The sequence below is a fragment of the Dendrobates tinctorius genome, unplaced genomic scaffold, assembly GCF_039654945.1.
Source record: "Dendrobates tinctorius isolate UK_male_01 unplaced genomic scaffold, ASM3965494v1 ptg000201l, whole genome shotgun sequence".
In the NCBI taxonomy this organism is placed as follows: Eukaryota; Metazoa; Chordata; class Amphibia; order Anura; family Dendrobatidae; genus Dendrobates; species Dendrobates tinctorius.
In genome coordinates, this window is record NW_027361868.1 from 12,027,888 (window position 1) to 12,053,208 (window position 25,321).

Genomic DNA, 25,321 nt, shown 5'->3' on the forward strand with positions numbered 1-25,321 from the left:
AAAGGCTGTCCAGGCCGTGGAAGGCTAACAGTAGATCCATAAGCCTTCCACTTCCGGATGATGCTCCCAACAGTGGAGACAGGTAGGCCCAACTCCTTGGAAAGGGTTTTGTACCCCTTGCCAGCCTTGTGACCCTCCACGATCTTGTCTCTGATGGCCTTGGAATGCTCCTTTGTCTTTCCCATGTTGACCATGTATGAGTGCTGTTCACAAGTTTGGGGAGGGTCTTAAATAGTCAGAAAAGGCTGGAAAAAGAGATAATTAATCCAAACATGTGAAGCTCATTGTTCTTTGTGCCTGAAATACTTCTTAATACTTTAGGGGAACCAAACAGAATTCTGGTGGTTTGAGGGGTTGAATAATAAATGACCCTCTGAATAAACTTTTCACAATTTAAAAAAAATTAAACAAAGAAATAACATTCTTTTTTGCTGCAGTGCATTTCACACTTTCAGGCTGATCTACAGTCCAAATGTCACAATGCCAAGTTAATTCCGAATGTGTAAACCTGCAGGGGGTTGAATACTACTTGTAGGCACTGTATATATATATATATATATATATATATATATATATATATATATATATATATATATATACACTCACTGGCCACTTTATTAGGTACACCTGTCCAACTGTGTGTTAAGACTTAATTTCTAATCAGCCAATCACATGGCGGCAACTCAGTGCATTTAGGCATGTAGACATGGTCAAGACAATCTCCTGCAGTTCAAACCGAGCATCAGTATGGGGAAGAAAGGTGATTTGAGTGCCTTTGAACGTGGCATGATTGTTGGTGCCAGAAGGGCTGGTCTGAGAATTTCAGAAACTGCTGATCTACTGGGATTTTCACGCACAACCATCTCTAGGGTTTACAGAGAATGGTCCGAAAAAGAAAAAAAATCCAGTGAGCGGCAGTTCTGTGGCCGGAAATGCCATGTTGATGCCAGAGGTCAGAGGAGAATGGGCAGACTGGTTCGAGCTGATAGAAAGGCAACAGTGACTCAAATTGCCACCCGTTACAACCAAGGTAGGCAGAAGAGCATCTCTGAACGCACAGTGCGTCGAACTTTGAGGCAGATGGGCTACAGCAGCAGAAGACCACACCGGGTACCACTCCTCTCAGCTAAGAACAGGAAACTGAGGCTACAATTTGCACAAGCTCATCGAAATTGGACAGTAGAAGATTGGAAAAACGTTGCCTGGTCTGATGAGTCTCGATTTCTGCTGCGACATTCGGATGGTAGGGTCAGAATTTGGCGTAAACAACATGAAAGCATGGATCCATCCTGCCTTGTATCAACGGTTCAGGCTGGTGGTGGTGGTGTCATGGTGTGGGGAATTTTTTCTGGGCACTCTTTGGGCCCCTTGGTACCAATTGAGCATCGTTGCAACGCCACAGCCTACCTGAGTATTGTTGCTGACCATGTCCATCCCCTTATGACCACAATGTACCCAACATCTGATGGCTACTTTCAGCAGGATAATGCGCCATGTCATAAAGCTCGAATCATCTCAGATTGGTTTCTTGAACATGACAATGAGTTTACTGTACTCAAATGGCCTCCTCAGTCACCAGATTTCAATCCAATAGAGCATCTTTGGGATGTGGTGGAACGGGAGATTCGCATCAGGGATGTGCAGCCGACAAATCTGCGCCAACTGTGTGATGCCATCATGTCAATATGGTCCAAAATCTCTGAGGAATGCTTCCAGCACCTTGTTGAATCTCTGCCACGAAGAATTGAGGCAGTTCTGAAGGCAAAAGGGGGTCCAACCCCTTACTAGCATGGTGTACCTAATAAAGTGGCCAGTGAGTGTATATATATATATATATATATATATATATATATATATATATATTCGGCCAGTACACAGTGGAGCTGAGCACTGTAGTTCCGTTCACTGTGTTTACATCCCAGCAGACGCTGGAGTGTATAGCAGCTGATCAATGATCAATGTTGGTATTGGATATCGGACCCCCACAGATATGACACCTTTGTGTAGCTCATCAACATGTGGTGGTGTGAAGACTCCTTTAATAATGAGGACAACCCCTTTAAAGTCATTAAATCTGACTTTTCATAGTGACATATTAGCAGTCCCAGTGTCCTCGCACAGTACCTTGTTCGTGCTGTCTTTTTTGAACCTCTTCCCATAATCAGGAGTGCCGAATATCTGAAAAAGTTCAAATCGGCTGAGGACAATCATCAAAAAATGGTTTGGATCCATCATTGAAGCTCCGGCCTATGGAAATAATAAATCAGAGTTTACGCCTATCCTACGGAAGAACTATTATTTCTGCTTTATAACAAAGCAATAGGCATTAAATGATTAAAATTTACTGTCCCTTATTTTTCTTCTTTTTTTTTTTTTTTTTAGAGGGGGAAAGGAGTTGCAGATTGACAACTATTGTAATTGCTATTACTGATCCCAGATCCCACAGGGGTCATCACTTACCTAAAAGAGAGGGTGTGCAGGGATTACACCTGTTATTCCTAAAGAAAGCATCAACCTAAAGGATTAGTCCACTTTATTGGGACAATCTTTTTTGTACTTAAATGCTTGTAATGGGGGTTAAAACAGGATTTTTGGGTTGCTTACCGTAAAATCTGTTTCTCGGAGCCTTCATTGGGGGACACAGAGACCTTGGGTGTATGCTGCTGCCACTAGGAGGCTGACACTATGCACAAAAAAAAGTAAGCTCCTCCTCCGCAGTGTACACCCCACCGACCGGCAGAGAATTCCTCAGTTAGTGAGAAAGCAGTAGGAGAAGTAACAGAATAGGTTGACAACATAAACAACTCAACTGTAACCATTCAACCAAAGTAAGAACAGGAGCTGTAAAACATGGGAGGGTGCTGTGTCCCCCAATGAAGGCTCCGAGAAACAGATTTTACGGTAAGCAACCCAAAAATCCTGTTTTCTCGTTCGCCTTATTGGGGGACACAGAGACCTTGGGACGTCCCAAAGCAGTCCCTGGGGTGGGAAACAAACTTCCATCAGGCCAGCGGACTCACCACCGCTGCCTGCAGAATCCGTCTACCTAGGCTGGCGTCCGCCGAAGCGTAGGTGTGGACTCTGTAGAATTTCACAAACGTGTGAACCGATGACCATGTTGCAGCTTTGCAAAGCTGCAGTGCGGAAAGCTCTGTGGCGCACCGCCCAGGAGGCACCCACTGCTCGAGTAGAGTGGGCCCTGATACTCGGAGGGGCTCCGCGACGCTTAACACGGTAGGCTTCCAGGATAGCCGATCTGATCCAGCGAGCAATGGTGGCTTTTGACGCCGGGTGACCTTTCCGCGCTCCATCAGGGATAATGAAAAGAGACTCTGTCTTTCGCAGGGAAGTCGTCCTAGACAGATAGACTTTTACCGCCCTAACCAGGTCCAGCTTGTTCAAGGACCGCTCTCGGGGATGAGTTGGATTCGGACAAAGGGACGGTAGCACGATATCCTCGTTGAGGTGAAACGAGGACACCACCTTCGGAAGAAACGAGGGCGGAGGCCGCAGAACTACCTTATCCTGGTGGAGAACCAGAAAGGTAGAGCGGCACGAAAGAGCTGCCAATTCCGACACGCGCCGGACGGAGGTGATGGCCACCAGAAAGGCTACCTTCCAAGAAAGGAGAGAAAGGGAAATATCCCTGAGGGGTTCAAAGGGCGGACCTTGCAGAACCTCAAGAACCAGATTAAGATCCCATGGATCCACGGGCGCCCGGTACGGCGGGACCGTGTGAGCCACGCCCTGAAGAAAGGTCTTAACCTGAGGACGGGAAGCCAACGTTTTCTGAAACAGAATGGACAGCGCCGAAACTTGACCCTTCAGGGAACTGAGGGCAAGCCCCGCATCCAATCCTGCCTGAAGAAACGCTAGGACTGAAGGGAGCGAAAAGGACATGGGCGCGACGTCATTGGTCTCACACCAAGTGAAATAGGCCTTCCAAGTACGGTAGTAAATCTTGGAAGATGATGGCTTTCTGGCTCGGATCATGGTCTGAATTACGTGGTCGGAAAATCCTGCTAGTTTCAGAACCTCGGTCTCAACAGCCATGCCGTTAAATTGAGCGGCCGAGAATTGGGGTGGCAAATCGGACCCTGAGACAGCAGATCTGTTCTGTCTGGAAGCTTCCAGGGGGCGTCCGCGAGAAGGTTGACAATGTCCGCGAACCAAGACCTTCTGGGCCAATTCGGGGCGATGAGAATGACCGGAAGTCCTTCTGCCTTGATCTTCTTCAACAGCTTGGGAAGAAGAGGCAGAGGAGGGAACAGGTAGGGAAGTTCGAACTGGGACCAAGGAACGGCCAGGGCGTCGGCGCCCACTGCCAGAGGGTCCCGAGACCTGGACACGAATTGTGGGACTTTCCTGTTGAGGCGAGACGCCATGAGGTCTACATCCGGGGTTCCCCACCGAAGGCAGAGCAGATGAAACACTTCCGGATGTAGGGACCATTCTCCCGCCGCGAGACCCTCGCGGCTGAGAAAATCGGCGGCCCAGTTGTCTACGCCGGGAATGTGAACCGCGGAAATTGTCGTAACGGAAATCTCCGCCCAACGAAGAATCTTGGACACCTCCGCCAGGGCTGAAACACTCCGTGTTCCCCCTTGGCGGTTGACATATGCCACCGCTGTGGCGTTGTCTGTCTGAATCCGTACCGGCAGTCCCTTGAGGAGCCTTTCCCAGTGGACCAGAGCAAGATGGATCGCTCAAATCTCCAGAACGTTGATTGGTAGCGCTGATTCCCGATCCGACCATCGACCCTGAACAGTGTGGTTGCGGAACACAGCACCCCAACCGAGGAGACTGGCATCTGTGGTTACTATCTGCCAGTGAATGGGAAGGAAGGATCGACCCGATAGAATGAGAGGTGACGACAACCACCAGTTGAGAGACCGCTTGATCCGGTAAGAAAGATGGACAGGGCGATCCAGGGACCGAGGCGACCTGTTCCACTTCGACAGAATGGCCTGCTGGAGAGGCCTGGCGTGAAATTGGGCAAAGGGAACTGCCTCTATCGCCGCGACCATCTTTCCCAGGACCCTCATGGCTGTACGGAGGGATGGGAATCGCGAGGTCTGCAGCGATCGTACTTCCTGCTGCAGAGAGAGAATCTTTTCTTGTGGGAGAAAGACCCTTGACCGACGAGTGTCGAACAGAAGACCTAGAAAGACCAGGCGTTGGGTAGGAACCAGACAGGACTTTTTCCTGTTGACGATCCACCCGAAATTGGAAAGAGTGTCCAGGACGATTGACAAACTTTGGTGAGCCTGTTGGAATGAGGGAGCCTTGATCAGAATATCGTCTAGGTACGGGAAAAGAACGAGGCCTCTGACTCTCAACAAAGCCATCAACGCAGCCATGATCTTCGTGAAGACTCTGGGAGCGGTGGCAAGACCGAAGGGCAGTGCGACAAACTGGTAGTGGTGCTGTCGAATCGCAAAGCGCAGGAACTTTTGATGTCCGGAGAAAATTGGAACATGTAAATAGGCATCTTGGATGTCTATTGAGCACATGAACTCCTGCTCCTCCATGGAGGCGATGACCGAGCGAAGCGACTCCATGCGGAAGTGGCGAAGGCGGACCCTCTTGTTGAGCAGCTTGAGATCCAAGATGGGTCGAACTGCGCCGTCTTTTTTCGGCACTACAAACAGGTTCGAGTAGAACCCCGTGAAGCGCTCCGATTCGGGAACGGGCACAATCACCCCGGAACTGAGGAGAGCAGCGATAGCTGTAGAGAACCCCGGGATCAAGGCTGGATCCTTTGGAGGCCGGGATTCGAAGAAACGATCCCGTGGGAGAGAGACGAACTCTATCTTGTATCCTGAGGACACGACCTCCCTGACCCAGGCGTCCTCCACGGCGGCCAGCCAAACGTCCCTGAAGGAAAGAAGTCGACCTCCCAATTGGAAAGGCCCCTCGCGTGCCCGATGATAGTCATGCTGAAGTAGACCGTCCAGATCTAGATCTGAACGGTCTGCCCTGGGAGGAGTGGGGTCGCCAGGAAGGAGTGGGTCTGAAGGAAACTTTCTTTCTCTCCTGGCGAGCCTGCGGTCTCTGTTGGCTGGAGGAGTTGTCCGCCGTATTGAAACGGCGGAAAGTCCGAAAGGGTCGAAACTGACGCCTTAGGCTGGTTTCACATTTGCGTTTTTTAGCGCTGGAAAAAAACGCTAACCTGCGCATGCGTTTTTTCCCCTATATTTAACATGGGTGCGCATACCTGCGCGCTTGTAAGCGCATGTATGCGATTTTCATGCGCTGCGTTTTTTTGGGGTGTGCGATTGGATTTTCCAGACGCATCATGTTGCATTTTTTGGCCCTGCAAAAAAGCGCATGCGCACATATGCGCACGTTTTGCGCTAAAAATGGCCATTATAGCCTATGGATGCGCATATGTGCGCACTGGCATGCTCATGTAAGCGTTTTTTTGCATATGCGTTTTTTTTTTTTAACCATGGAATTTAGGGGTTTGAGTTAGAGTTAGTTAAGGGGGTTTAGGGTTAGGGTTAGGGTCAGGGTTAGGGTTGGGTTTTGGGTCAGGGTTAGGGTTTAGTATGGTTTGGTTAAGGGTTAGGGTCAGGGTTAGGGTCAGGATTAGGGTTAAGTATGGTTTTGTTAAGGGTTAGGGTTAGGGTCAGGGTTAGGGTTAAGTATGGTTTTGTTAAGGATTAGGGTCAGGGTTAGGGTCAGGATTAGGGTTAAGTATGGTTTTGTTAAGGGTTAGGGTCAGGGTTAGGGTTTGGGTCAGGGTTAGGGTTAAGTATGGTTTTGTTAAGGATTAGGGTCAGGGTTAGGGTCAGGATTAGGGTTAAGTATGGTTTTGTTAAGGGTTAGGGTCAGGGTTAGGGTTAGGGTCAGGGTTAGGGTCAGGGTTAGGGTTAAGTATGGTTTTGTTAAGGATTAGGGTCAGGGTTAGGGTCAGGATTAGGGTTAAGTATGGTTTTGTTAAGGGTTAGGGTCAGGGTTAGGGTTAGGGTCAGGGTTAGGGTCAGGGTTAGGGTTAAGTATGGTTTTGTTTAGGATTAGGGTCAGGGTTAGGGTCAGGATTAGGGTTAAGTATGGTTTTGTTAAGGGTTAGGGTCAGGGTTAGGGTCAGGGTTAGGGTCAGGATTAGGGTCAGGGTCAGGGTTAGGGTTAAGTATGGTTTTGTTAAGGGTTAGGGTCAGGGTTAGGGTTAGGGTCAGGGTCAGGGTTAGGGTCAGGGTTAGGGTTAGTTAGGGTTTAGGGTTTGGGTTAGTTAGGGTTTAGGGTTTGGGTTAGGGTTAAGTATGATTTGGTTAAGGGTTAGGGTTAGGGTCAGGGTTAGGGTCAGGGTTAGTAAAGTCATGGTTTGGGTAGTGTGAGGGGCCACCTAAAAATGTTGGAAAAAAACGCAAACGCGGTAAAAACGCGCTAAAAACGCATACAAACGCATAAAAACGCTGCGTTTTTTTCATGCATGCTCATAAAAATGCTTGAAAAAAACGCAGCAGTTGTATGCTTATGTATGCGTTTTTTCAATGCGTTTTTTTGCGGGAAAAACGCGCTGCAAAAAAAAGCAAGTGTGAAACTAGCCTTAGTGGGGGTCTGCGAGGCTTGGACTGAGGGAGGAGTGAACTCGTGCCTCCGGTGGCGTCCTTAATAATCTGGTCCAATTGGGACCCAAAGAGGCGCACCCCCTGAAAGGGCAGGTTAGTGAGGGACTTTTTTGAAGACAAGTCCGCTTGCCATGCCTTTAGCCAAATTGTACGTCGAATTGCAATAACGTTGCTTGACGCCTGAACTGCACAGGATGCAGCATCCAAGGAAGCGGAGAGAAGATAGTCCCCAGCATGGGAGATCTGATTGGCGAGATTGGCCAAATACTCCGGTTGCGCCTTATCTAAGATGCCCTGCCGAAGGTCGTCTGCCCACGTGGCTATGGTCTTTGCTGTCCAGGATGAAGCAAAGATTGGACACACCGCCGCTGAAGCCGCTTCAAAGGCAGACTTCGCCAGGGATTCTACAATCCTGTCATTAGAATCCTTTAGGGACGCCACGCCTGAAAGCGGGAGAACCGTGTTATTGGATAGCCTGGACACGGGCGGATCGACCGAGGGAGAGGCCGACCAGTTGTCCGTGAGCTCTTTAGCAAATGGGTAGAGTATGCCGAGACGTTTTCCTCTTTGAAAGCGTCTGGTCGGATCCTCTCTTTCCTTGGTAAAAATTTTCCCAAACTGGGAATGGAAAGGAAAAACCCTGGAGGGAGTTTCTGCCCGTCTGAACGAAACCTCCTGATCTGAGGATTTCGCAGGGGAGTCAGCAATATCGAAGGTATGATGGATCGCAGCAATGAGGTCCTGCACTGTGACCTTCATGCTTGCATCCTCGTCTGAATCCAGCTCTAAAATCCCCTCAGATGACCTGTCCGAAAGCGCTTCCCCTGACTCGGGAGAGGAGGCCCGAGAGGGAGGCTGGTGAGAAGGGCTATGCGGTGAGATGGGACTAGGAGAGGATTCCGGCTGGGAATCTTGCCTGTGTCTTTTGCGACTACCGCTGGCTGATTCAGATGGAACAATTTGGGACCTGCTTGGCCCTGCTGAAGAGTCCAGGGGCAACTTATCAAAAACGGCCACCAGGGACTGAGACACCCTGGTGAGGTCTGCCACTGATTGAGATAGCGAGGAGGCCCAGCCAGGCATGGGGGGCACACTCTCGCCTGGGGCCGAAGATGGCTCCTGGACGGCGTCAGGCTGAATTGGATTGCTACAATCCAGGCAGAGGGGAGTGGACTGGCCTGAGGGAAGTTTGCGATTGCACGAAGAACATGCAAAGTACTTGACTAAAGTGCAGGGGGGGGCGGTAGAGCGGGTACGATCAGACTTAGACATAGTGAAAAGCTGAGGTAATGCCGGAAGGTTGGGGGACAGAGGGCGGAGAAGGGTCAGTCTGCAGTGCAGAGCTACTCACGGTCCGGTGTCCCCAGAAGCGATGCTCTGCGACCTGTCAGTGGATGCAGGTCAGAGCGAAATCCGGCCGACAGCCCTCCTGACAAAAAAACCAGCTGGAGAAGATGATGTCCAGTGAGGAGTTGGTGCCCGGCTAACCGGCTGGGAAAATGGCGCCGTCCTGAGAAAAAGCGCGCCTTAGGAGAGGAGGAAGGGCGGAGCACCACGCAGGGTTAATGATTCACCGCCCTCTAGCCAATGACAGGCTGGGCAGGTGAAGGACAGGCGGTGGGAGGGCCTGGGAAGAGCGGGAGAGAAGCCCGCTTAGAAGAAAGGGGCGGGGCCGCGACGCAGCGGTAGGCCCGAACTGAAGCCGGGGCCTAAATTAGTTGCGGCGGCCGCCTGTCAGCAGGGGGTCGGCGCGGAGGTCCGAAAAAGAGGGACGCCGCAGACGCAAGTCGCTCCCAATAGGGAAAAAAACCCTGTGCTCCCTGTCCCCAGAAAAGGGGGGGGGGGATGCCCGGCAACATTGAGCTGCCTATAGCCTTGTGGCGACTGCGAGCGACCGCAGCGCCTACAACCGGGGTCCCCTGTGCCATTGAAGAGGTGACCGTCGGGAATGGGCAGCCAGGAAAATAAATATGAAGCCGGGGCCTAATACTCACCCATCCACGATCCGTTACCTGTCTGAAGAAGTCTTTGCGTCTCATCCAACCGACAGGCTCTGGTAGGCGAGTGGGAGGGAGACTGGCGACAAGGACCCCTGGAGTCGCTGGCACGTCTTGGTGTCGGCGTCCGTCTGGCTGGTCCTGCCGCGGAGAACTGCAAGGATACGGGGTGGCAGTACACGCCGTACTTGCAGACTCCATGTGGGAGTACAGATGTGACTTTTCACTCTGTATCCCTCCGTAGAACCTGAAAAGGAACGACGCACGACGAGGTAGATATGGGTCTAATAAAAGACCCGTGTCCACCTCCTACTGACACTAAGCTAAACTGAGGAATTCTCTGCCGGTCGGTGGGGTGTACACTGCGGAGGAGGAGCTTACTTTTTTTTGTGCATAGTGTCAGCCTCCTAGTGGCAGCAGCATACACCCAAGGTCTCTGTGTCCCCCAATAAGGCGAACGAGAAAAATCATTTCTGCGATTAGGTTTCATTAAAAATTTCCCACTGCTGGTCTTTTCTAGCCTCTTTCTACTATTATCCAAAGAATAAGTTTACCGAGAACCCGTTAGTGAGGCCCCTATAATGATCTGACGGGATTTTATAACGTTCTGAGCTCCTCTCAGCTTATTTACCGTATATCCACAGACCACCTCAAAAGTGGACAACCCCTTTAATGTAGTTTAAAAAGGTTTTGAAAACTCATGTTCTGTCCTGTCCCTTTAAAAAAGAAACAAAATTCAATATACTGCACATGGGACATTCATGCTTTAGTCTTCAGTGTTTAATACATCTGCTTCTTTTATGCAGTCAAACGACTGTGCGAGTAAAGCCTTAAAGGGGTTATCCAAGACTTTTTTTTTTTTTTTTTTTATACACTATGGACCTAAAAACTAACAGGCAGGTAGTTGCCCATCTATGCCGGAACAGAGGGGTTACAGACCGCTCCTGCCGGCGACTAAACGGCTTCCACTGGCATCATGTTGTCAGATCAGTGGTTTCTCATCCGCTCTGTCAATGGGATGTGACTGCAAACGTCATGTTGATTGACAGCCGGCTACCCGCTGCCTATCAGGAAGACCTTGGCAGTCACACCCCATCGACAGAGCAGCCCTGAAGAGGAAAATCTGTTCTGCTGACGTGAAGCAGATTAATTGCTGGCAGGAGCGGTCAGTGCCGGGTAGAACGAACCGATAGTTGCCTCTGTTATCAACTACCTACCTGTTAAGTTTTTTTTTTTTTTTTTTTTTTACTATGGCCCTAAAAACTAAGTCCTGGACAGCCACTTTAAAGGAAATGGTCTTTGGGATAGAGTTTAGCTTTCATATAAGTGAATGTCCCTGTAGGAGACATTCTCAAACACTGAATTGCAGGAACTAATGAGAATGCAAAACACAGTAGCGGTTCGACTGCTTTGGGGACAGGCGCTGAGACTTTTGCATTTTGATTAGCTCCTGCAATCCGATGCTTGATACATATTACGGAATCTTTTGGGACTGCGGAACAATAACTGGAACAATCATATTTTGAAATTTATAATTAAAGTGTCAAATTCTCTGTACAATGGCAGAAACCTGAACATTTTATTACAGTATTTCAGTAACTTGAAAGTGATAACTCGTTACCTGTAACATTACTATGTCTTTGTCAAACATTTCTCTCCTGCATTTGACGTTGTGATAGTAGTAGATCTGTTAACAAAAAATAAAAAAAATACTGACATAAAAATTGACACATTGCAAACACTTCCAATTAGTAACATTAAATAGTAAATATAAATTATTATTTTTTTTTTCATCACAGTAGTCTTGCACAACAACTTTACATCGGAGGAGTCCATGCACTCAAAGCACCCAGATTCTTTATGAGTCATGTGCACCTCTAAGTACAGGCTCCAAAGACCTGTTTAATAGAGCCCATACTCAGATGTGCACAGCTCATGCAGGAGCGGAGTATTCTGAGTGATCGGTGGGGGTCTCAGAATCTGGACCCCACAGATGTAAGACACCTCTGCAGGGCTACATTGATCATTAAATTATTTTACGTAGAAAAACTTAAAAATGATAAGATATACATAGAAGAGGGCCTTTCACTTTGTAAAAATCCCTGCGCTCCCCTGACTCCACCACTTTTTTCTGTTTTGTGCTGCGCCGCTCCATTGCAGATATTTTCATAATTGTTGCTTTTAAAGTGCGGTAAGTGAAATTCCTCCTTGCGGACCAGCTGGTTGTCGCTTCCGTCTTTTCTGGAGGTGTGTGTGCTTTCATCCCTCCCAGATGCTGCCAATCACTGCTCAGCAGCTCATCTAGAGGACTCAAGCGCTGCCAAGATTTGGTTGGCAGCATCTGGGAGGGAGGAGTGAAAGCGCACGACCCCAGAGAAGATACTGAACAAACGTCAAATTGGACTGCAAGCATTCATCTGAGAGTAGCCCTTTTTGCAGCAGGCAATGCTTATAATAGCAAATAAAGTCAAAATCATAAGGAGATGATCTCACCTGGTTGACTAATGAGAACCCGTTCCTTCTCCACATGCCGGCATGTACCTGAGCACACAGCACCAAACAGCGCAGGGGGTGTTCAATCAGCATGGGTGGGCTCAGCTCACTCTGAAAGACAGGAATCAATGACATACAAAAAAGGTTTTCCTTCTGCTGTGTAGCCACTATTAAATCGTGTCCAATTCAATATGAGAAATTTGGTGAAAGGTCTTCTATAATTCAAATTTTTATGTTAAATATATTTTTACAAAAAAATTTATTTCATGTCAGTATTTATATTTAAATAAAAAGGATCATGTAGTTTTCACACTGTTTACAAGTCCTAATTAGACGCTTACTTCCTGTTTTTCACATACATTAGCAGTAATAGATGAATCAGGTCATATTGTTTTATAAAAATATTATACACTCATTATCTAATCTTGGCAAAATGCGTTGTATATAGAGGTGTTATCAGTAGAGTTGAGCGATACCGTCCGATACTTCAAAGTATCGTATCGGATGGTATCGGCCGATCTTTAAAAAAAGTATCGGTATCGCCGATTCCGATACCGGAAGTCCCATTCAAGTCTATGGGACTTCCGGTATCGGAATAAGAAAAACCCTTTCCTGCCCTTGTACAGCCTCTCTGGGGTCTGTACGGGCCTTTCGGGGGGCTGTGCCGGCCTGCCAGGGGGTCTGTGCAGGCTCCGGTGGTCTGTGCCGGCCTGCCGGTGGTCTGTGCAGGCTCCGGGGGGCTGTGCCGGCCTGCCGGGGGGCTGTGCCGGCCTGCCGGGGGGCTGTGCCGGCCTGCCGGGGGGCTGTGCCGGCCTGCCGGGGGGCTGTGCAGGCTCCGGGGGTCTGTGCAGGCATCGTCCGATGGGACTACAAGTCCCATCGGGCGATGCCTGCTACCATGACAATGATTGACACATTAGCCAATGATGGGACAGTAGTAGTAGTCCCATCATCCGGCTAATGTGTTAAATGTAAAAAAAATTAAAAAAAAAAAATTACATGCTACATACATACAACATGCATACTACATACATGCTACATTCATACTACATACATGCTACATTCATACTACATAAATACTACATGCAACATACATACTACATATATACTACATGCATGCTACATACATACTGCATGCTACATACATACCACATATATACTACATACATACTACATGCATGCTACATGCATGCTACATGCTACATACATAACACATATATACTACATGCATGCTACATACATACTACATGCTACATACTACATATATACTACATGCATGCTACATACTACATGCTACATACATACTACATATATACTACATGCATGCTACATACATACTGCATGCTACATACATACTACATGCTACATACATACTACATACATACTACATGCATGCTACATGCATGCTACATACATACCACATACATAACACATATATACTACATGCATGCTACATACATACTACATGCTACATACATACCATATACATACTACATGCATGCTACATACATACTACATGCATGCTACATACATACTACATGCTACATACATACTACATATATACTACATGCATGCTACATACATACTACATGCTACATACATACTACATATATACTACATGCATGCTACATACTACATGCTACATACATACTACATATATACTACATGCATGCTACATACATACTACATGCATGCTACATACATACTACATGCTACATACATACCACATACATACTACATATATACTACATGCATGCTACATACATACTGCATGCTACATGCATGCTACATACATACTACATACATACTACATGCTACATACATACCACATATATACTACATACATACAATACATTCATACAATACATACATAGACATACAGTACATATAACATAGAGTAACATACTTACCAATACTTGTCACATTGTTCCCCGAAGCCATTGTCTTTTCCGGAATAAATATTAACATAACAAACCACAAAAATACTCACCCACGATCCGAAGCAGTCCACGAGTGTGTCCCACGACGATCTTGGGTAGAGAACTGCAGCATCAGCTGTTGCTGCCGTTCTCTACGGGCTGCAGGAATCCAATGACGGAAGGTAGGTATCCTTCCGCACTGTATTCCTCCGCCACTTAAAAAAAAAAAAAGTCCCTAGTCTCACTTTATGCCATTGCTGTGTGGGAAATTCCCACGCAGCAATGGCATAAAGTGAGACTAGGGACTTTTTTTTTTTTTTTAAGTGGCGGAGGAATACAGTGCGGAAGGATACCTACCTTCCGTCATTGGATTCCTGCAGCCCGTAGAGAACGGCAGCAACAGCTGATGCTGCAGTTCTCTACCCAAGATCGTCGTGGGACACACTCGTGGACTGCTTCGGATCGTGGGTGAGTATTTTTGTGGTTTGTTATGTTAATATTTATTCCGGAAAAGACAATGGCTTCGGGGAACAATGTGACAAGTATTGGTAAGTATGTTACTCTATGTTATATGTACTGTATGTCTATGTATGTATTGTATGAATGTATTGTATGTATGTAGTATATATGTGGTATGTATGTAGCATGTAGTATGTATGTAGTATGTATGTAGCATGCATGTAGCATGTAGTATGTATGTAGCATGCATGTAGTATATATGTAGTATGTATGTAGCATGCATGTAGTATATATGTAGCATGTATGTAGTATGTATGTGGTATGTATGTAGCATGTAGTATGTATGTAGCATGCATGTAGTATATATGTAGTATGTATGTAGCATGTAGTATGTATGTAGTATGTATGTAGTATGTATGTGGTATGTATGTAGCATGTAGTATGTATGTAGCATGCATGTAGTATATATGTAGTATGTATGTAGCATGTAGTATGTATGTAGTATGTATGTAGTATGTATGTGGTATGTATGTAGCATGTATGTAGCATGCATGTAGTATATATGTAGTATGTATGTAGTATGTATGTGGTATGTATGTAGCATGCATGTAGTATGTATGTAGTATGTATGTAGTATGTATGTAGCATGCAGTATGTATGTAGCATGTATGTAGTATATATGTAGTATGTATGTAGCATGCATGTAGTATGTATGTAGTATTTTTTTTTTTTTTTTTTAACATTTAGCACATTAGCCGGATGATGGGACTACTACTGTCCCATCATTGGCTAATGTGTCAATCACTGTCATGGTAGCAGGCATCGCCCGATGGGACTTGTAGTCCCATCGGACGATGCTTGCACAGACCCCCGGACATCAGCACAGCCCCCCGGCAGGCCGGTACAGACCCCCACAGGGTGCACAGACCACCGGCAGGCCGGCACAGCCCCCCGGCAGTCCGGTACAGACCCCGGGCAGTCCACACAGCCCCCCGGCAGGCCGGCAGAGACCCCCGGAAGGCCCGAAATGACGGCGCATCATGATGCGCACACACCGCGCATCATGATGACGTCAGGCCGTCAATCAACTGAACTTCCGATTCCGATGCCGAATTCCGATATTGAAAAAATATCGGAAGTCGGTATCGGAATTCCGATACAGCAAGTATCGGCCGATACCCGATACTTGCGGTATCGGAATGCTCAACACTAGTTATCAGCCATTGTACAGAAGGGGGAGGTGAGCTGTGACATCACCTATTGTGGATGATGGATACTGTGCCATCTGCTGTATATAGAGGAGTTATCAGTCATTATACAGGAGAGGGAGGGGGTGAGCTGTGACCACCTATGATGGATGATGGAGGTGCAAAAGCTTGACCTTTTCTCCAATCATTGTCTATGGGACTGCCGGATATAGCAGCGCTCTGCACTGGGCTTTCTTCAGCAGTCCTATAGGCAAAGCATTCAGTGGTGGTCGAGCTTGTGCACCTCAAGTCCATTGAAGGGGTGGAGCACAGCCCAGATCACTGAGGGTCCTAGAGGTATGAGTAGACGTATGAAGCATCAGCAAGGGAGTGATGAGATCGTTAAGGTATTACTCCTCCATCAGTGTGATTGTGCCGACTCTGCAGATATATCTGCAAAATGTAAGTATGTATTTCTCTATCGCTTCATTGGGGGACACAGGAACCATGGGTGTATGCTGCTGCCACTAGGAGGCTGACACTATGCAAATAAGAAAGTTAGCTCCTCCTCCACAGTATACACCCCACCGATTGGCGCTCAATTACTCAGTTTAGCTTAGTGTCAGTAGGAGGTGGACACGGGTCTTTCATTAGACCCTTATCTATCTCAGCGTGCGTCGTTTCTTTACAGGTTCCGGAGGGATACAGAGTGAATAGTCACATCTGTACTCCCACAATGAGACTATGAGTACGGCGTGTACTGCCACCCCGTATCCTCATATGTCTACCGGCCGGGAACATGTATTCGTGTTCGCCTTCTGTCTCTCACCCACTCGCCTACCAGAGCCTGTCAGTGAATGGAGACACGGTCTGCAACTGGAAATGGGGTAAGTCAGGACTGCAGGAGGTAAGTATCAGCAGGTTGAACCCCTCTCTCCCTCCCATGATAGTAATCCCCCTGGGCGGTGGGGAACGGGCAAGCTTCCTTAAGCGGCATTACCTGTATTAAGCGTTCTCAGCGCCGCGAAACTGCGGTTCTCTTTAGACCTCCGTGCCGCCCCACGCTCTCCGGCGGCCGCCGTTTCTAATCCAGGCCCCGGCTTCAGTTCGGGCCTAGTTCTCAGGCGAGGCCACGCCCCCATTTTCAGGCGGGCTTTTTCTTCTGAGGAACAGTGCTAAAAGCGTCGCAGGGGCCCGCCCACTCCTCCCAGTATAGGAGGGAGTGGAGTTTTTCTTATGCTCCTGACAGAGCGGTTAGCTCCGCCCCCTCTCTGGTGAGCTGATTCCCGCCCACAGCATTCAGGAGCGCGTTTTTACCTCACAGTCTTTCCTCAGCCTGTGAGATGCTCGTCTCCGCTTCAGCGTGCTGTGTACACAGGTTCCGTGAGTAGCTCTGCGCTGCAGACTGACACCCTCTCCTCAGCTCTCCTTCCCCTAACCGTCTGGCACTGTTAGTGGGTTAGCTCATAATGTCTAATTCTAAACCAATTCGCTCTGCTTCTTCCTCTGTGGTAGTCAGTCATTTTGCATGTTCTTCTTGCAAACGCACGTTTCCATCAGGTCAGTCCTCTCCCCTCTGTCAGGACTGCAGCAAGCCCACTGAACCCACCACCCAGGAGCCCCCAGTTGTCCCGAGTGAGCTTGAGGCCCCTATTCCAGGGTGGGCTTCCTCTCTGTCTCAATCTGTGACGGATCTCACCAAGATGTCCCAGACCTTGGTGTCCGTACTGGATAAGTTGCCACTACAGACTTCTGCAGGACCCATCTGGTCACAGGATGCTCCGGTCGAGCCTGTTAATATTAGCCGCAAAAGAGCCAGACGGGAGCACCGGTCCGGTTCCTCTTCCCGTTCCGCGTCGCCTCATAGTCCATCCAAACAGCCTCCCTTATCAAGATCTTCTTCCCCTGAGCCAGGCGAGACTCTCTCGGATGGACCCTCCGAGGATCTTTTGGAGCTGGACCCAGACCAAATCGCTGATATGAGGGATATAGTTCAGAGTCTCATTGCAGCGATTAACCAGTCCTTCAATATCAAAGATTCTCCTGCGGAACCCGCGGACCAGGAGGTTTCTTTCAGACGGTCGAAACCACCTTCCCAGGTCTTCGCTCATCATTCAGAGTTCCAGAAAATTCTTTCCAGAGAGAGAGAAAATCCGACCAGGCGATTCATAGAGGAAAACGCCTTGGGGTGTTATATCCTTTCTCGCCGGAACTCATTGCAGACTGGTCAGCTTCACCGACCGTGGACCCTCCGGTTTCAAGACTATCTAACAGCACGGTCCTTCCGATTTCTGGGGGAGCATCTCTGGCAGACACTAATGACAGAGTCATAGAATCTTTTGCTAAGTCAGCCTTCGAAGCGGCATCTTCTGTTCTAAGCCCGGCCTTTGCTTCTACTTGGGCTTCTAAGGCCATAGCGAAATGGGTTAAGGACCTCCGCCAAGGCATTTTGGCTGGAGACCAGCCAGAGCAGCTGGCGGATCTCGCCGACCAAATCTCGGCCTCCCTGGATGCCGCATCATGCGCAGCTCAGGCATCAAGCAACTTGGTGGCTATTAGGTGCACAGTTTGGCTGAAAGCTTGGCAAGCGGACTTATCAAAAAAGTCCCTCACCAGTTTACCGTTTCAGGGATCGCGTCTTTTCGGCGATAGGCTGGACCAGATCATTAAGGATGCCACTGGGGGCACAAGCTCCCTTCTTCCCCAGTCAAAATCTCGTCGGCCTCTTCCGAAACGTCAGTTTCGACCCTTTCGGCCTTTTCGTTGCTTCACGACAGCAGATACGTCTTCCCACCAGCAGAGGCCACAACCGCGCCAAGATAGGAAAAGAGTCTCCTTTAGGCCCACTCCTTCCTGGCGATCTCATTCTTCCCAGGGTAGATCTACCAGACCTAGACCTGGAAGATCTTCCTCAGCATGACTGGAATCAGCACACCGGAGCATACTCCCAAGTGGGCGGCCGTCTTCTTGCCTTCAGGGACGTATCGCTTGCCTCGGTGGAAGATGCTTGGGTCAGGGAAGTTGTATCTTCAGGATACAAAATAGAATTTGTTCCTCGTCCTCGGGATCGATTCTTCGAATCCCGACCCCCGAAAGACCCCGCCTTGGTTCCGGGTTTCTTTACAGCCATTGACTCTCTTCTCAAGTCGGGAGTGATTGTTCCAGTACCAGAAAAAGAGCGATTCACAAGTTTCTATTCAAACCTGTTTGTAGTGCCAAAAAAGGAGGCACGGTTCGGCCCATTCTGGACTTAAAACTACTGAACAAAAGGGTCCGTCTGCAACATTTCAGGATGGAGTCCCTTCGTTCAGTAATCGCTTCCATGGAGGCACAAGAATTCCTGTGCTCCATAGAGATTCAAGACGCCTATCTACATGTCCCATTCTTCCTGGGTCATCAAAAATTCCTGCGTTTCGCGATACATCAGGATCATTTTCAGTTTGTCGCCCTGCCGTTCGGGCTCGCCACCGCCCCCAGGGTTTTTACAAAAATCATGGCAGCGTTGATGGCCATTTTGAGGATCAGAGGTCTCGTGCTCTTCCCGTACCTCGACGACATCCTCATCAAAGCTCCATCCTTGCCCCAGGCTCTCGAAAGTCTAACCATTTTCTCCGACACTCTTGCTTGATTCGGGTGGATCATCAACACAAAAAAGTCCTGCCTAGTTCCAACACAACGCCTTGTGTTTCTAGGCATACTTTTCGACACTCGTCAGGCAAAGGTCTTCCTTCCCGACAACAAGAGAGTAACTCTTTGGCGGGATGTTCGTTTGCTTCAGGGCCCCCGACTCATTTCCCTCCGATCAGCCATGAGAGTTTTAGGGAGGATGGTTGCAACGTCGGAGGCGATTCCCTTTGCCCAATTCCACTCAAGACCGCTTCAGCGGGCCATTCTGTCTCAGTGGAACAAGTCTGTCTCCTCACTGGATCTTCCAATTCGACTCATTTCAGATCAAGTTGTCCCTCAATTTGTGGCTAACATCTCCTCTTATCGCCCAGGGCCGATCGTTCCTTCCGGTACATTGGCAAGTGCTGACGACAGACGCCAGTCTTCTGGGCTGGGGCGCAGTTTTTCGCCATCTCACAGTACAGGGCCGTTGGTCAAGGCAGGAAGCGACTCTTCCGATCAATGTCCTAGAGATACAGGCTATTTTCCTGTCCCTGATGCATTGGGACAAGCTGCTCAAAGGTCTGCCAATCCGGATTCAGACGGATAATGCCACAGCGGTGGCATATATCAACCACCAGGGAGGGACTCGGAGTTCCTCGGCGTTGGCCGAGGTAGCCAAGATACTTCATTGGGCAGAAATGTCAGTCCCAGCGATATCTGCCGTACACATTCCGGGTGTGGAAAACGAGGCCGCCGATTTTCTCAGCCGCAAAGGCCTCGAGGCAGGGGAATGGTCCCTGCATCAGAAAGTCTTCCAACAGATTTGCCTTCGTTGGGGTACTCCGGACGTGGATCTGATGGCATCCGGAGTTCCACGGTTCGTATCCAGGGCCCGCGATCCCCTCGCGGTGGGCGCCGATGCTCTGACCATTCCTTGGTCACAGTTCGCGCTCCCCTATCGGTTCCCTCCTCTTCCTCTTCTTCCCAAGCTGTTGATGATGATCAAGGCAGAAAGGGTACCAGTCATCCTCATCACGCCGGATTGGCCCAGAAGGTCTTGGTTCGCGGACATCGTCAACCTTCTCGCGAACGCTCCTTGGACACTTCCAGACAGACCAGATCTGCTGTCTCAGGGTACGATTTACCACCCCAATTCTCGGTCGCTAAATTTGACGGCGTGGCCATTGAGACAGTGGTACTGAAAAAGTCAGGGTTTTCAGATCGGGTAATTCACACAATGATCCGGGCTAGGAAGCCTTCGTCTTCCAAAATATACTATAGAACCTGGAAGGCATATTTTCGTTGGTGTGAGTCCAATCGTGTTCCGCCAATGTCTTTCTCGCTCCCTTCTATGCTAGCATTCCTCCAGGTAGGCCTGGACGGGGGTCTGGCCCTTAGTTCTCTAAAGGGGCAAGTTTCGGCGCTTTCAATTCTTTTCCAGAAGACGCTATCCTCTCGGCCGCAGGTAAAAACCTTTTTACAAGGGGTGGCCCATGCAGTTCCTCCATATCGGGCTCCAGTGGATTCCTGGGATCTCAATTTAGTCCTAGAGGCTCTACAAGGTTCCCCCTTTGAGCCTCTCAAGGAGGTTTCTCTATCTCTTCTCTCTTGGAAAGTGGCCTTTACTTCCATCCGACGTGTCTCGGAGTTGGCAGCTCTTTCTTGTCAACCTCCTTTTTTAGTGATTCACCAAGATAAAGTTGTTCTACGGCCTCCGCCGTCCTTTCTTCCCAAGGTGGTATCTGCTTTCCACTTGAATGAAGACATCGTTCTACCTTCTTTCTGCCCGGCTCCAATTCATCCCCGGAAACGCTCCTTGAACAGACTGGACCTGGTCAGGGTGACGAAGGTCTACTTGGCTAGAACCGATGCGCTCCGGAAGACAGACTTTCTTTTTGTCATCCCAGATGGGGCTCGAAAAGGCTTGTCGGCCTCCAAGGCGACTATTGCGCGCTGGATCAGATCGGCTATCTTAGAGGCTTACCAGATAAAGAACAGAGTGCCCCCTTCTGGGATTAAGGCTCACTCCACTCGGGAAGTGGGCGCATCCAGGGCGGTGCACCACAGGGCTTCTGCGATGCAGCTTTGTAAAGCTGCAACCTGGTCCTCTGTTCACACTTTTGTAAAATTTTACAAGGTCCACACCTACGCTTCGGCGGATGCCAGCCTAGGAAGAAGGATCTTGCAGGCGGTGGTGAGTCCGCTGATCTGATGGAAGTTTGTTTCCCACCCCAGGGACTGCTTTGGGACGTCACATGGTTCCTGTGTCCCCCAATGAAGCGATAGAGAAAACAGGATTCTTAGTTGCTTACCGTAAAATCTTTCTCGGAGCCTTCATTGGGGGGCACAGCACCCTCCCTTTTCAACTTCTGTTCTTTGTTCTATGTAATATAGTTCTAGTTGAATTGTTGGTTTACTTTATATTCTATTGCTTCTCCTACTGCTTTCTCACTAACTGAGTAATTGAGCGCCAGTCGGTGGGGTGTATATTGCGGAGGATGAGCTAACTTTCTTATTTGCATAGTGTCAGCCTCCTAGTGGCAGCAGCATACACCCATGGTTCCTGTGTCCCCCAATGAAGGCTCCGAGAAACAGATTTTATGGTAAGCAACTAAAAATCCTGTTTTTCCGGCTCTCCCTTGCAGAGATATTAGCAATCAAAGTACTTGGCATCTAATAAGTTAGTTTTCGTTAGGCTAAGAGGGCGCTAGCAGACTGTGGGTGTGTACTTTTTCCCTCTATATGATGTTGAGCAATTATAAGCAGGTAGCAACACTCACAAAGAAGAACACGCCTCCACGATAGTTTAGAACAGGCTACTTCTGTGTGAGATATAATGACTGCCTATCCTCTCATATTGCTGTCAGCTCAGCTTCTCTGCCTCTTCTGCCACATGGACTGCCAGGAGATGAATGTTCAAAGGAGTCAGTGGCCACACTTATGTTTGTTTTGCTCAGAGCCACTTGTAATCACTTTAGAGTGAGATCAGGGCTGTCTATCATTATAGGTCTCACACAGCAGTAGCCTGTTCTAAGCTATTGTGGAGGCATGTTCTTGTTTCTGGAGTGTTGCTGCTTGCTTATGATTGGTCAACATTACACAGGGGGATAAAGTACATGTCCCAATGAAAATTCTCAGATAACAATTACTTAGATTTAATGAAAATTTTCTTTTTATGTGACAAATACTTTGACTGCTATTACCTCTGCAGCGGGGCAGTAAAAGAAAAAAAAAAAAAGTTTTATTCTGTCTGAAGCCCAAAAAGATGGTAAAAGGTCTTGCAGAAATTTCTGCTGACCCTGGAAGACCACTTTGAGAAGCAGGATCTTTATATAGCGACATTATAAATTATTACATTATGAAAATTGAAAATTCACACTTACAAACGGTAGCAGCTCAGGGAACCTATAGGCCACTTCGCTCTTACTGAGCAGAGCATGAAGTCCTAAAAGATACAGAAAACCCATTTAGAAAAAAATGAAAGTAAAACCAGTTTAGCTGCGTCATTATTGGTGGGGGTCCCAGTTAGGACATAACCCCCTACCCCCAATAATGACCATAAAGTGATGGCATATCCTACGGATATGCATGATTTCGTTTAAGAGATATTAACACCTTAGTAAGTGATGGGAAATGGCTAAGATTTGAGACTTCTTAATAAGTGATCTCTCCATAATTTAAGGCCCCTTTACATTTAGCGATGCACCAGCGATCCCGACCACGATATGACCTGGTCAGAATCGCTGGTGCATCGCTAAATGGTCGTTAGTAAGCTGCCAAACAGGCAGATCTCACTAGCGATGCAGCAGCGGTCGCACTTACCTTTCAGACGTCCCGAGGGTGTCCGTCTTCCGCCTGCGTCCATGGCTCGCTCGTCGGCGCCAGCAGGAAGCCAACGACGAGAAATGGACCAGGCCGATCTCGCGCAATCAGTGATAGCCAGCGGGGGAGCCGGCCGGAGGTATCACATGGCGATATCACTAGCAATATCGCTGCTGCGTCACAAAATCGGTGACGCTTTAGCGATATTGCTATGTGTAAAGCCTCCTTAAGTGTGTCAATTATGAGGCTCAGGGGTCAGAGTGCATGATTTTAGTTTAGCTTTTTTTTGGGGGGGATTTTTAATCCAGTGAAAAGAAAAATATACATTTTTTTTTTACATAAAAATTTGTACAATCGTTATCATTAACCCCTTAAAGAAGTACTCCCACCAAACTTTTTATTGCCTAAATCTGTGTAAATATGTGTAGTTAATTTTTCACTTAGTCCTGCTACAGAATCGGAACAGATAATGGTCTGATCGCTGGTATAATAAACTATTTCTGTATTGCAGTGTGATAGGGCCCAGCCTGCAGTGGCAAGTCTGTATTCTCTGTTGTCAGGATGGCAGGACCAAATGACCTTGACACAGTGATCAGGTTTCAAGGCCGACAGTCGTTTTGCCTCCCAGAGTGTGGCGCGTTGCATGGAACAGAAGATGGATCCAAGACTCCAAGGCCCACAGGACCAAACCTCTTCGAGATAGTTAAGTAGGTCTGTTGCTTTAGTCCTGAGTTGCGCTATCCCTTTCCATCTGCCTCTACTGGCAACATCGCTCGGGCTCGCCGCATTCTCCCTCCTTGGTGGTCTTTTGGAGAGTCTATTTTCCTGACACTAGCTATTTCTTCTTTATTTGCCTACTTGCTCTGTCTCCCAGCATGTCTGAATACAGAATATTAGGTATGCTAGCCTTCCGGGGTTACTCATTTCGCCGCCCGCTCCCAAAAGGGTCAGACCATTAAGTTCTTTTTTCAGTAGGACAAATCGTGCATGGCACTACCCACTCATTCCCAAAGGGTTCGGTTTATCAGGCAGAGTTCTTTCAGCAAGTCATAACTTCACAAACGAACCTGACTGTACTCTGACTACTACCAAAAGTGACACGGACCTTCGAGTAGCTTTTTCTGTTCATGTTGGGTCATACCGTATAAGTGAGCCACATGGTACTCGGACGTCTTACCTGGGTATTTAAGGTCAACTAGCAGAGATGTCCCCGCCAGGTGAATCGCAGAAATGAACCAGTCAGTACTCTGAGCAGTCTCTTAACAGCAGACTGAGATATCAAAGCAAGGTGCATCTTGGAAGCAGACCAGGCGATGCCCTTACCACTTCCTTCATCTAGCCAGTATTACAAACGAGACCTTTCATAGGGTGTATCATGCGAGCTGACCACTTCTCTGAGTGAGTTTAACCATCAGGCTGAGATTCCTCTACAGGAGGCAGCACACAAACTATCTTAATGGGACTGTGACCACCTCCCAGGGCAAGCATCTCTTCATAGATAAGCAAGTCAGTGGAGACCCTCAGTAGGGCATATTGTTCATACAAACCAGACGGTACACTGACCATTTCTCAGTACAACAGGGTGGACTGAATATGCAATCCAGTCAGTATTCACCCATGTCGAGGGCAAATGAAACCATCTAGCGGACATTGTTTTGCAGGTCATTTTGCGAACAAAGATCAGACGGTACTCTGGCCTCATCCTAGGTGAGTCAGTCCAGCTGAGACCCCTCAGTAAGGCATAGATCAAAAGTGAACCACAGAGGTCTTTGACCTCTTCCTTCACAGTCAGACGTACCAACAGAAATTTCTAGGTCTGGTGAAGCCGCAAGACTTCTGGGATGCTTCTCTAAGAGACATTTCAGCTTAGCATCTCTCTCAAACAGTAAAGATAGCCTTGTTCCAGCTCCATTTAATTTTTTTGATTCTAACCTCTATCAGGGATTTTTCCTTTACTTTTTTACCTAGCAGGGAGGGATGCTAGAGGGTCACAATCTTTTAGGCTGCTACAGCCAGTAAGAGTCCTTAATTTGTCACATCTTGGACCATAGATTAGATGCACTGATACTGATGCTCCAAGAAGCCCTAGGGTCAGGTCACCTCATATCTTATTGACCTAACTTTCTAGCCAGAGCGAGAGGCGTATCCGGGGGGGGGGGGCGGGCAACCGGGGCATTTGCCCCGGGCGCAGCCGGCAGGGGGGCGCAGTCAGGCCGCCTAATGCGGCGGTCCGCACTGTCTCCCACCCCCCGGCGCTGGCT

The 25,321-nt window shown here is 48.2% G+C and overlaps 1 protein-coding gene across 2 annotated transcripts in view; it reads right to left on the minus strand.

The window, feature by feature from the left end:
* The window catches only part of UBR2 (ubiquitin protein ligase E3 component n-recognin 2), a 173,155-nt gene that overhangs the window by 93,998 nt on the left and 53,836 nt on the right, over positions 1 to 25,321 (minus strand). For both annotated transcript variants that reach the window (XM_073553434.1, XM_073553433.1), the window contains exons 16-19: positions 22,622 to 22,683; positions 12,065 to 12,175; positions 11,193 to 11,258; positions 2,125 to 2,247 (exon numbers count right to left, since the gene is read on the minus strand). In XM_073553434.1, the coding sequence (XP_073409535.1) occupies positions 2,125 to 2,247; positions 11,193 to 11,258; positions 12,065 to 12,175; positions 22,622 to 22,683 (362 nt within the window). The remainder of the gene's footprint in view (positions 1 to 2,124; positions 2,248 to 11,192; positions 11,259 to 12,064; positions 12,176 to 22,621; positions 22,684 to 25,321) is intronic.